This window comes from Grampus griseus, assembly GCF_964374135.1.
Source record: "Grampus griseus genome assembly, chromosome: 15".
Lineage (NCBI taxonomy): Eukaryota > Metazoa > Chordata > Mammalia > Artiodactyla > Delphinidae > Grampus > Grampus griseus.
This window is the reverse complement of record NC_139009.1, coordinates 61850852-61863823: the sequence shown is the minus strand read 5'-3', so window position 1 is coordinate 61863823 and position 12972 is coordinate 61850852. Positions and strand designations below refer to the sequence as shown.

Below are 12972 nucleotides of genomic sequence, written 5' to 3'. Positions count from 1 at the left end.
AAGAAACCAAGAAATGCTAACACCTCTATAAGAACTGAGAAAATCTGTAAGTCACTCTGATTTTAGGAAAAAAATGAATTATTCTGATCTAAGCAAGGTGAATTTGAGATGTTGGGACTATTCACAGGAAAATTTCATGCAAGAAATTTCTACCTAGGAGAAATAATACTAGGGTCTTAAAATAGAGATGATAACCATCCACACAGAGAAAAGCATTTAAACCTTGAGAGGAAACAAATTCTTTGGGATGGAGGGGGGACCAACAAAACAAACACGAAAGAAATCTAAGGAGTCAACCTTAAATAATATTTAAGAGTTACGTGGCCAAAATAAGGGATACTAAAACAGTATTTTATTATAGAGGTTAAAAGAATGTAATATGCTGCTGCCAGGAACAAGGAGAGAGAAGGAACAGAATAATGAATTAGAGTAGGAAGTCCTGGTAAGAGTCTAATGGTCTAGTTTCAGTAAAGGGAACTAACAGCCAGGCACTAACCATGTAAGTGCTACATACCTTACACCCCATTTAACATAACAACATTTGAGGTTGATTATCATTTTTTATGTAGACAAGGAAGGAGAGTGATCCTCCAAAATCATTTGCCCAAGGCACAAGGCTAATAACAAAGTAACTGAACAGGGTTTTGACTCCAATTCTCAAGTCTCTTCATAGCCCTAACCTACATCATACATAAGTGGATACCCAAATAATCATTTAGAGAATGATGGATACGTATCAAAGTGAGGCAAACAAGTATGAATGCCTCTTCTGAGACACAGATGAGAATAAGGAAGAAACCAAAGAGTAGGCAAACCCCCTGAGAGCAAGCTGGGCCACGCAGGAAGATTATCATCATGTCTGGCTCATTGTTTCCCTCATATTAGCATTACGTAACTCCCAGACCATAGAAGAGAGCTAAGAGTGAAAGACAATATAGAGAACAGCATCCTCCCTGGACTAAAAACCTACAGTTAAGGGCAAATAAAATTTGAAATTGTGTCACAGTTAATCTCAGCACAACACTGTTAACTGAATATACATCTTCATGTCTTTAAATATATTTTATCTACATGAAAAGTTGATGACATAAATTACAAAAGTAGCACTATCAAAAAAATTAGAAACTCTCAATTTAAATATAATTAACACTGCTGTATGTTATACATGAAAGTTGTTAAAAGTAAATCCTAAGAGTTTTCATCACCAGGAAAAAATATTTTTTCTATTTCTTTAATTTTGTATCCATATGAGACGATGGATGTTCACTAACTTTATTGTGGTCATCATTTCATGATGTATGTAAGTCAAGTCATTACACTGCATCCCTTAAACTTATACTGTGTTGTATGTCAATTATACCTCAATAAAACTGGAAGAAAAAGGCAAAAAGAAACTCAAAGTTTAAAATTGATATTTTGTTTCTCATTCTTATTAAAACTAACTCTGACCTTCACTCTTGCCAAAATGATGCAAAATCTTGGCTTTGGTTTCACTGAAGAACAGTTTATGGTATAGTGGTTAAGTATATTGACAAGGTTAGTTTCAAATACTAGTTCCCCTACTTGCAAGTTCCTTAACCCTCTAAATATCAATTGTAAAATGGGGATGATAATAATCCCCAACAATCCTCCCTGACAGGATTGACCAAAGGCCTAAATGAATTGAGGCATGTAAGTAAATCTCTTAGCATATTATTTGAGCACAGTGTGTTAGCTATCATTTTCATCCCCATCGTTATTAAATTGAAAATTAGAATTAAACAATGTCTAGAATGTTGAAGAAAATAAAACTAACCTAACAGTTCTCTATATTAAAATTTTTAAATAAATTGTAAATAAAAGGAAAAATTCATCACAATATCTTTGTTCAGTTTCTCTTTTCAACTACCTGAACCTAAAGGTCAAAATATAATTGTAGGGACTTCCCTGGTGGTCCAGCGGTTGAAACTCTGCACTCTCAATACAGGGGCCCAGGGTTCGATCCCTGGTCAGGGAACTAGATCCCACATGCCGCAACTAAGACCCGGCGTAGTGAAATAAATAAATAAATAAATATTTTAAAATATAATTGCAACTCAAACTAGCAGCTTTCCAATGACATACTAATCTTATACATGGGAAAACTGGAAAAGGAAAGTAACATTAAGTATACCACATATATGACCTAACTGTCTTTAATGACTAACAGAATGTAAGGATATATTATCAGGAAGTGGGACCCAGATTGGAGCTGACAGTATCAGACAAAACCGGATGAGCAATGGGACCAGAGAAACATTAAAGCCAAAAGATCCAAGGATCCAGGTAAATGAAGCCTTGTACATAAAAGAAAATTGTGACTTCAAGATACCTCTGAAGTTAAAATCTTTCAGGGGTTTCTAAACAAATACTTGAATATGTCAGGGCCTATATACCAAGGCCTGTACATTGAAGGCCAGAGGGGGAAAAAAGCACAACTGAATATCTCCATGAATGAGTCTAATCTTAACACCATCCCAAAGGTTCCTGCTGGCACAATTTGGAAGAGTTAAGATGCCTCAAGATGAAAGGCCTGCAAGCTCCAAAGGATGGCCTTTTCCAAAACACCACAGAAGTCACTGAATCTCATGGTCTACGAAGCACAAATATTTCTTTTACGCCAACCTCTAACAAATTAATGCAGCATATTCCTGGATATCAGATGAAAACCAGATTACACATCACAATTTGGTATTAGAGGATATAAATGGCCCTATACTTTCATCCCCATTTTTCAACTAAAATATTTCTTTCCCTACCGCATAAAAAATGTCAAACAGAAAAACTTACAGGCTCTTCAAAACTGCTCTCTTCCTTAGATGGTAGCTGTACAGTAGACTGCCAGTGCAGGGAGCTGTCACAAATCTCTAGATCATCAAGCACATTTTCTAAACCTGCTAGCTTAATGCACTCACCAGTCAAGTCACCTTGGTCACATATCTGGGAAACAGTAAAGAGTAAAAGTAAAAACAAATAACAATACCATTTTCTGAAACAATACTGGAAAAGACCATGTCTCTCCCCAACAATCATTTTATTGTCTCACCTCTCTTTGTAGTTCAACAACTCTTTTCCTGCATACAACATCATTTTCATCTAGGCTACAGCATTCAGTATCATCATCCAGAGTATAGATGTCAGATTCAGCCTTCCCCTGCAGGCCCTCTACAAAATAGGAGTCATTTTGCATAATTGTATAGACAGTAAAACTGGACTTGGCTCCCACAGGCCAAGGAATTTCACCTTGGTCTATATCAGCTTTCAGCAATGTCTCTTGGCCAACTGCAATTAATGATGCATCACTGATCACTGGCAAAGTACCTTGTGACTTTGCATTACATGCCACCAAGTTTGCTGAAAAGCTGCTTCCTACAGCTGCAGATGGACCTTCAATGACGTTACTAGAGTTTCCATTCTTACCCAAAATACAGTTTGAGGAATCTGCAACTTCTTCAAAGGTGTGCTGCTTTAAATCTTGTAAAACCAAAGAATCTGAAGTCCATACCTTCATTGGATAAATAATGTTTGAAGATCCTAACTTCTCTGCAAGGTCAAGAGCAGAAACAGACTTTATCTTCCCAATGGGAAGAAATGGTTCATTGTCTGTATCATACTGAAATAAAGCTGACTGTGTCTTGCCAAGACCAACAGCCTGTCTGAGAGATTTTTCACTTAAAGAAGATGACGACTTAAGCTCTGGACTAAGAGAAAGTGGCTTAATGAATATTTCCTGAGGAGCACTGGGGAGTGATTTTATATTAGGATGCCAGTACAGGGAGCTATCACCATCATCTTTTTTATACAACAATGGTTTTGAAGCTGCTGATTCAAACACCCCAGGAGTAGATTGATAGTGTGGGTGATTAAGTTTATCAAAGAAAAAGTTTTCAGGATAATTTAATAGGGAAAGATCTGGATTTTTTGGTTCATTTTCTTGGCTGTCATTTGTTAAAGATTTATTGATGTCAGTTTGGATTTCATTTACTGTACTCTCTTTCTCAGAAGGTTCAATAGAAGCAATAACTGCCTGAAAGGCTACATTTTCAGTAGCATCAACATTTTTCCCACCAAAAGCAGAAGGTGGCTTTTGGTTTCCTTCTTCTTGAAAACACAGCTGTTCTGATGTCTCATCTGAGTTGGATTTAATAGTCTGAAGAGGACCATCAAAAACCTCCATCTTAGAGGTATCATGCCCCGTGGAGAGTATATGTGCTTCTGACACTTCTACAGGATTATCAGTAACTACAACATTCTCAATATATTGTATTTCTGAAGATCTGGGATGCACCTCTGATAATACTAAAGTATTTCTATTCTCCTTTAGTTCAAAACATTGAGATAATTCTTTCCCCAGATCTTCTTCAATTCCTTTATAACCCTCCAAAGAATCCATCTTTTGTTTCATCTCATTCTCAGCAGGAGCCCTTAAATAAACACTCTCAAAATAATGACTATCAGCTGTCAAGGGAACCTCTCTTCCTCCTCTTTCCAACAAACAATGCAAAAAACAATGTGGCATTTTACTATAAAAGCGAGGAGCAACTTCATGTGGAAAAGAAACACAGTCCTTACTGATTAGACATATTTCTGGATGGTGTGAAGCTCCCTGTTTGCTCCATGGCATATCTGAAAAAGGGGCACTAAAATTGTCACTTTCCTTATGAATTTTATTTTTATCAATTGTGTCAGATGAATCTGAATAAGAATCACGGTCCTTACTGGTTAAATATTTTTCTAACTGTTGTAAAGCTTCCTGTTTCCCATATTGCACATATGAACAAGAAGCATCAAAACTGTCACTTCCTTTAGGAGTTATGTATTCATCACTTGTATCAGATGCAGTTGAAAAAGAAACTTGATCTTTATCAGCTAAATTGGTTTCTGGCTCCTGTATAACTTCTTGTGTCTTCCATGACATATATGAATAAAGAGCATCATAACTATCAGAGTCTTTGGGGGTTTTCAGATCCTCAAGTGTATCAGGTGAAACAATCTCTTCTTTAGTCCCTTGTTCAAGAGTTAATAAAGAGCGCTGAGAGTCAATAGCTGTACTACCTATAAGTGGGTGCTGAGATACTCTAAAGCAACTGTTAACTAAGTTTGAAGCTACTTCTGAGGCTGCCTGGAATAAAGCTTCACTAACTTCCGACGGTCGAGAAAACCATTCAGTGTCTTCAGACTTACCAGGAATTCCCCTGAAAATATACAGTTAAAAATAAATAAATAACACATTAAAAACATTTATTTTTTAAAATACTAACATGAAAAAATACAAAACTGATATGTCACTGAAATCGAGGTTATTTGAAAGTATATTGAAAAACAAAGTCCTAATTTCAAATTCCTTTAGGGTGGCTAATGATTGAACAAAGCAAATTCTTTTAAAACAGAAGGTAAACTACCATCCTATGACCCTGATATTTTCTCAGGCTTCCCTCAAAACAATATTGCCCCAAAAAGTGATTCTTTAAATGAAAATATCAAACTTTACTATTTAAAATGTGTAGTTTATCACCTACCGTAATTTAATATTCATTTAACCTGCATTAATTCTTCTACTACTCATTTATTATGCTCTTGAAAACCAATTAAGTGAGCTACTCCCCAAACAAAACAGTAACCTAAGCATTGGTTGACTATTGTGTATAGAACACTTTTCACAAAAGTAATTTTAAAGTAATACATAGCGCAGGGCAGAGGTTTTTACTCTGTAAACATTTATACTTTTTAATTTAAGGCTTCTTTTTTATTTCTAAAAGAAGAAAACATATTCTTGGATAATTCCAAATATGCTTTGGAGAATTCCAGACTTGTCTCTCATTATGACTAAAGGGCATTAATTTGGAGTAACTGTTAATTTCGATGTGTTTATTAGAAAAATCGTGTTAGTTCATATTCGCACCTCCTATGAAGGAGAGATAGCTAGATTCATTCAATATTGGCTGACAAAAATGACAGTGCCATACAAGCTAGTGACCATGAAATGAATGCTTTTTACAGAATGGGTGTGGGCTGATGAGCAGCAAAAGGGAAGATTTAGAAGGAAGAAAATTAGTGTGCCTTCTAAATTAAAATACGCCTAATATACTAGAATACATTAGAAATTATTTTTAAAGAAACTGAAGTCCCCTGGCTCATTTTTACACATATTACTATGCCAAATTAACATGTATCATGCCTTAATTTAGGGCCTTGTTATCTTCAGAGTGTGTACTGAGAATATCTAGCTCCCAACCCAAAGTCTCACCTGAAGTCATTAATATTAGTAACAACTTAGAAGAAAAGAAAGAGTAGAAAGGTTACATGCAAACAGAAAAATAAATCATCCTACCTCAGAGGAGCAAAATCTAGTTCACTTTGGTGAAACAAGGAATCAGGCCCAAACTCTTGATCTTTTGTCAAACATGTCAGCAAAGGCAAATCAGGAGAAGCGAAATTGTCTTGTATGACTGCAAAGTTTCAAATATAAAGATGTTGGGAATGCTGAAAATTAATTGTTTAGCTTATATAGTATTTTAAAGAACCTAAATATGCTGCCATCTGGAAGTTTCTACAAGCATTAGTATGATAATATAACAGCAGCAGCAGCAAATACCATTTATTAATAGCCTGACAAGATCCAGGCACTTAACATACAATATTTTATTTAATCCTCATAACAACCTTGAAGTATAGGTATTTTTATACCCATCTTATAGATGAGGAAACATGATCATAAATCTTAAAGAATACTAAGTAATTTGTCCACATTCAAATAGATTAAGTACCAGAGTGCAATCTGAATCTAAACACTCTACTTTTTAGCAAGTGCTCCTAACCATTATGAGTGTTTCTTCCTATCTTACATCAAAGTGTGGTCCACAGACTCCCAGGCGTCCCTAAGACACTCTCAGAAGATGCCTGGGGTCAAAATTATATTCAAAGTAATATTAACATATCATGTGCCTTATTCACTCTCACTCTCTCATAAGGATACACTGGAATTTTCCAGAAGCTACATTACCTATGATAAAGCAACATCCTGAATGCAGAAGCCACCTGTCTTCTATTAAGTCAGACATTACAGTTTTTTCTTTTTTAAGTAAAACAACGCTAGTCTTCTGAACATTTTTGGTTTGGAAAATAGTTATTTTTCTAAAAAACTAGATAATTTATGTTAACATGCAATGGAGTTGTTACTTTTTAATGAGTTGATAAATATTTTTTAAATTTCTCAGTTTTAATAATTTCTAATATGGGAAAATGTCAATAATCCACATCAACAAAAGTTCTCAGTAACTTTAAAGTGTGTCAAGGAAATTCTGTGAACAAGAAGTTTGAGAATTGCTAATATAAAGGAAAAAAAGTTCTTCTGAATTCCTGAATGCCACCTTAAATAAGGTTTATTATAATGTCCTTAAATATGTACAACTAGGTATAAACTCCTTATTCCTTATAGTATTTCTACAACTATAAAACAAAAAAATATTAATAGAAACAAAACTATAAAACCAACAGCATTCTATTTCATATTAATTTAAATAGATTGGTGATGTTTTGCTAAAACTGAATTGTTCTTTCAATATAAAGGCAATACTGTTGCTACAGTATACTTTCTTGATTTCAGAATGCCTCTAATAATACTGCATACCTTCCCTATCATAACTGTCACACTCTTGTTTTAATCTTTGGTCTGTCTGCTTCCCACCTAGATTATCAACTCCATGTCTGCATTATTCACAGCTGTACCCTCAGTGCCTAGCAAAGTACCAGCTACATTTAGTAGGCACTCAAAATACAATTATTTATTTACTGAATGGATTAATTAAAAATAAGAAACTGAAAGATAACGATAACCTTTACCACCAAGGACTAATCGGTATGGTTCCTCTTTGGCTACAGACTCAGTCTTAAACCTTCATAACAGAAATCTTTACCCCTCTAAGAATCATGAAGATTTTTTAACAAAGACCCCACATTTCCTCACATTTTGGCAATTACTGATGGCCTGGATCACTCTTTTTTGAGATACCTAACTGTTCTGGCACCAGTCATCATCATGACATTTGCCATTGGTGAGGTACACCCTACAATGAGTGGATTCAAGCATAACAAAAAAGCAATGATGAAATTTCCTCTGGCCATCAGATCCTGGGATCTAATAATTAAAATGTTCTACTTTATCTATAGTAAATGAGAAGCTGGAGTTATAAAACTTTACATTAGAAAATACATTAGAAGCCATGTAGCACAATCTCCAACCCAATGCTGAAACTATCCTATTAGAGAACTTCGCTTGACATTTTGCTATGACATAATGCTCACTTTTTTTTGTTATACAGCCTTTCCAGTATTAAATGGCTCTATTAGAAAGTTCTTTCTTGTATCAAGTTGAAAACAGCCTCCTTATAAGCTACGTAGTCTCATTTTAACCTCTAGAATAGGAATTAGCAAACATTTTCTATAAAAGGTCAGCTAGTAAATATTTTACGCTTTGTTGATCACACATGGTATCTCTATCCTATATACTTCTTTTCTTTTTACAATCCTTTAAAAATGCTAAAACCTTTTCTAGCTCACAAAATCAGGCCTTAGACTATGGCTAGTAGTTTGCAGACTCCTGCTCTAAACCACTATCCAACTCATCCCATGGTACTATTATTTTCCTTTTACTGTATTGTCTTCCCAAAAGAAGAAGTAGCTTTCATCTATATATCCCTAGCATCCAACACACAATAGGCACTTAGATATTTGTTAAATAAATGAATAAATGAAAAATACATTGCTTCCTCTTTAGCATGACAGCCCTTCAAATACCTGATCATAGCAAAGTCTTCCCTTTCATCTACTATCATAGTAATCTCCTCCCACAAGGGAACTCTAATGTTAACATCTTTCTTAAAATATAAAACTAAAATTGACTTTGATGATCTACATTACTGAATATACTGGCACTAGTATTTTTACTTGGATAGTATTTGCTTGTATTTGAAAGGAACTTGTTGAATTAATTCCTAATTCTTGCTCCTCTACAAAACTCTGATACGACAACTCCATGGTTGAATCCCACTCCCTTGACAAAAGTTAATTGTAAAATATGTGGTTGTGGCATTTTCTTCAATTTTTGAAAATAAAAATCTGAAGAAAACGGAAGGAAAAACCAAAGAATATTTGTCTGAATTATGATTTAGGAATGAAAAAACTGAAATTACCATATTGGCTAAGCATTCTTATATATGTGCAACAATCCAAAGTAGTGATAATACAATTCTACCTCCTACCTTGATGATTTGAAAAGTACTTAAAGTTCATCTTTTGTAAAGAGCTAATAAATCAGTTCCACATTAAACAGAGGAAAGCAGGAAGCTCTACCTCAGACAAGTCATTTAACCTCTTTATCTCAATGTCTGGGTCTGAAAACTTAGGATAATAATATATGTCTTAACTAATTTTAAGAATCTAATGAGCTTAAGCATGAACATTTGTTTTTTGTTTGTTTTTTATACATCATGGAGCCTCCACTGCTGAGAGAAGTAGTCAAAGGATAAATATATGGTTTACATATATGTTTACAAATTCAGGACTAAGGAGGCATACCCACTAGAGGAAGTTACCACTTTTTTCCCTTCTGAGAGCAACAAGGGGAGATAAAATGAGGAGCAACTGCACATTTAAATATAACTAGGCCAGCTGGCCAGTGTGGAAAACGAGAAATAAGCTACTACCTTTGAGTACAGTTCTACAGAGCTCCTCAGCTCAAGAAAGGATTTAGACGCAAGATTTGCACTTCCCCATAAGTATTTTACAAATGTGAGGTATTACTACTAGTTAAAAATAAAGAGGCATTACCTAGCAATGGAGAACATAAGAGATCTCTGTTCGACTCCTTTACTTGATTTTCTGATTGGGTCAATATACCTTCCTCCAGAGAGGGGAAGTCTGTCACTTCAGTCCCTTTCTCTCTCACATTAAACCTGGTCTGGGTTGTATCCAAGGTGTGGGAAGAGTCCATTTCTTGAGGAAGATAATGCCAAGATTCTGTTCTCTAAAACAATAATTTTGAAGGAAAATATGCTAAATCATTAACTGAGTTACCATACATATTAACATTTAGATTAAAACGTCCCTTCATGTAGGATACAGCTTCCTATTTCACAACATTCTCATCAAAATTTGTAAAAAGTAAAGCTGTTCTGTGTTTTTCACAATATTGATAACATTTTTGATCTTTTCCCATTATTACCCATCTTTCAACATGTTGAATCACTGGCATTTCTGCTATTCTTTAATAGTTACTTCTCATCATTAAAACAGTAAATTTGGTTCTTCATGATGAAATCTTACAATGTGATAATAATAAAACTGAAAAAAAGATTCCAAACCTAAAGCTACGATATTCTCTACATGTGACCACTTTACTGAATTCTTACTTGCTATACTAGTTTCTAGCAGACTTCTCAGTGCAAAACATCATATGGTTCATGCGTAGTGAGTGGTTCACTTGTCTCTTTCAAATATTTACTCTTATATTAGTGGCATGATTCAGAAAAATGTTTCTCAAAGTATCTATAGGAAGGATCAGTTTTTCCTACTTCCTATTCATTACAGACTGACATTTTATTAAAATACTAATAAAAATTAACAGGTAACAAGTAAAAAAAAAAAAAAACTAATTTTAAAAACTAGTAAAAATAACTAGGAAAATGAAATTGAAAAGATATATAAGCCCAAAATACAAAACACAAGTCTAAGTATCTGATTTCTAGTTCTAAAAAACATCAAATTGCTATAAAAGTTTCTAAACACTTCTTAATTCTTGTACTTATCTCTTGACAGTAACAAGCAATTCATGGCCTGGCACCAATCCACAGACCACATTAGGTAGCAATGTTGAAATAAAGTTGAATTAAATACTAACGGTAAGCAGTTTTTAAACACATTTTCTTTTTAAATTTGGTATTAGTTAATAATTAAGAATATTCGTCCTGGGCTTCCCTGGTGGCGCAGTGGTTGAGAGTCTGCCTGCCGATACAGGGAACACGGGTTCGTGCCCCGGTCTGGGAGGATGCCACATGACGCAGAGCGGCTGGGCCCGTGAGCCATGGCCGCTGAGCCTGCGCAAATGGAGCGTGTGCAACGGGAGAGGCCACAACAGTGAAAGGGGCCCGCGTACCACAAAAAAAAAAAAAGAATATTCGTCCTATCATGCTATTATTCTTTTATTTTCATTTTAAATTAATTTTATTATGAATGAGCACTAAATTTGATCAAACTGCATTATAGCATCTTTTTTTCCCCAATTACATCTGTTAAAATACAGCAATAAACTTCTTCATATTGCAACAACTTCACATTTCTTACTTGGTAGTAGTAGATTAGACCTTAATCATATTTGCTAGCACAGTCTTTTACATTTTCACTCATTAGATTAATCAGTATTTTAGAATGCTTCTTTTGTTTTCTAACCTTGTTCTGTATTTTTTTAATACAAGGAAATTTGATTTTCCTTAAAAATATAAAAGATTTCATCAGTGAATCCATTAGATCCAGAAACCTTTTTGATAGCTGGTACTATTATAACATTCTTGATTTCTTCCTAGTTCTAATCCAACTCTATAAGCTTTGATAGGTTTGTATTAAGTCTATTTTATTAAGGTGTTTTTCTTTTTCTTGACTGGATTTGCTAGGAATGTATATATTTTGTCTTGAATTTAACAATTCTGTTTTCTAACTTAATTATTTGTTTTTCTCTTTGCCATGTTTCTTCTACTTGCAGTTTTTCATTATTTACGTAAAATTTTTTGTTAAATAATGAATTCACTTGATTTACATTTATTTGTTTAAATAAAAAGATGAGACATTATATTGACGGCAATCAACATGCTTAGATATATAATGTACTGATTTTCATTATTTTGTAGTCTATTACTCTCCTTCCTTAATCAACTCAAATTTTTTTAAGAGAATATATATTGTTTTCATTCCCAAATGACCCACCCATAAAAATATGTTGTACTACAATTTAGAAAGATTTCACAATTTCAACAAGACTTTTTTCTTTAAAGGATTATTTCCAGTATTTAAAATTCACCAACCAAATGCTCTTACAGTAAGTTAAAAAAAAAAAAAAAAAAAAGATACACAACTATCCACTACCTAATATCAGTTATATAAATAGATATAGAGAAAAATATTGGAGTGAATATTCTAAAATATTAACACTACTCATCTATGGCTTATGGGATTATAGACCTTTCACATTCCAAAATATACCAATCCCATCTATGTCAGATAAATCAGTCAAATCCTTAACATCGAACATTACTACTGGAAACATGCTTTTTACATTTTTAATACTTGAAAATAAAAGGAATACGAGAATGATTATTTTAATTTTTTTCTTTTGAGAGCACTCTATTCAATAGGGGATAGTGGGCCAAATGAACAGGTTTTAAAGCAAGGGAATTCCAGTCATCTTGTGACTCTCATTATAGCAAAATCTCGGGTCCCCAACTCATCTCTTAGCCCCTTTGACCGGGGTTTGAGCCTCATCCCATAGTTCATTCCTCACTACTGAGAGACATATCCATGTGTTCTCCTGCCCATCCTTTGACCTCCACAGATCACTTACTTAACTCTAGCTCCTCAACTGCAATAATTTTGTAACCTTCTGAAGACAACTAACCTGTCACATTTACACTTTTCATAATTCCTTTCTTACTTGTATTTCCCTCTTTACCACTCTGAGAGTTCATAATCATCCTTATAATCACTACCTTGCAAACATCTCTTCTTTCTTACCCTTTTCCCCGACTATCCTATTTGCCTGGCAAAAGCTCAGTTCTGGTTGAACCTTCTGCTTGTCTTAATCCAAGCAGTAGCACACTGCTGAAGAAAGCACACACCTACACTGGTTTTCCTTTAGACTGATGACATTAAACCTCAGGGGCACTCAGCCTTGCCTGAAAATTCTAC

At 34.3% G+C, this 12972-nt stretch overlaps 1 protein-coding gene across 1 annotated transcript in view; it reads right to left on the bottom strand.

The window, feature by feature from the left end:
- The window catches only part of ALMS1 (ALMS1 centrosome and basal body associated protein), a 231200-nt gene that overhangs the window by 186536 nt on the left and 31692 nt on the right, over nt 1-12972 (bottom strand). The window contains exons 2-5 of the mRNA XM_082672085.1: nt 9847-10042; nt 6350-6467; nt 3065-5213; nt 2809-2958 (exon numbers count right to left, since the gene is read on the bottom strand). Coding sequence (XP_082528211.1) covers nt 2809-2958; nt 3065-5213; nt 6350-6467; nt 9847-10042 — 2613 coding nt within the window. The remainder of the gene's footprint in view (nt 1-2808; nt 2959-3064; nt 5214-6349; nt 6468-9846; nt 10043-12972) is intronic.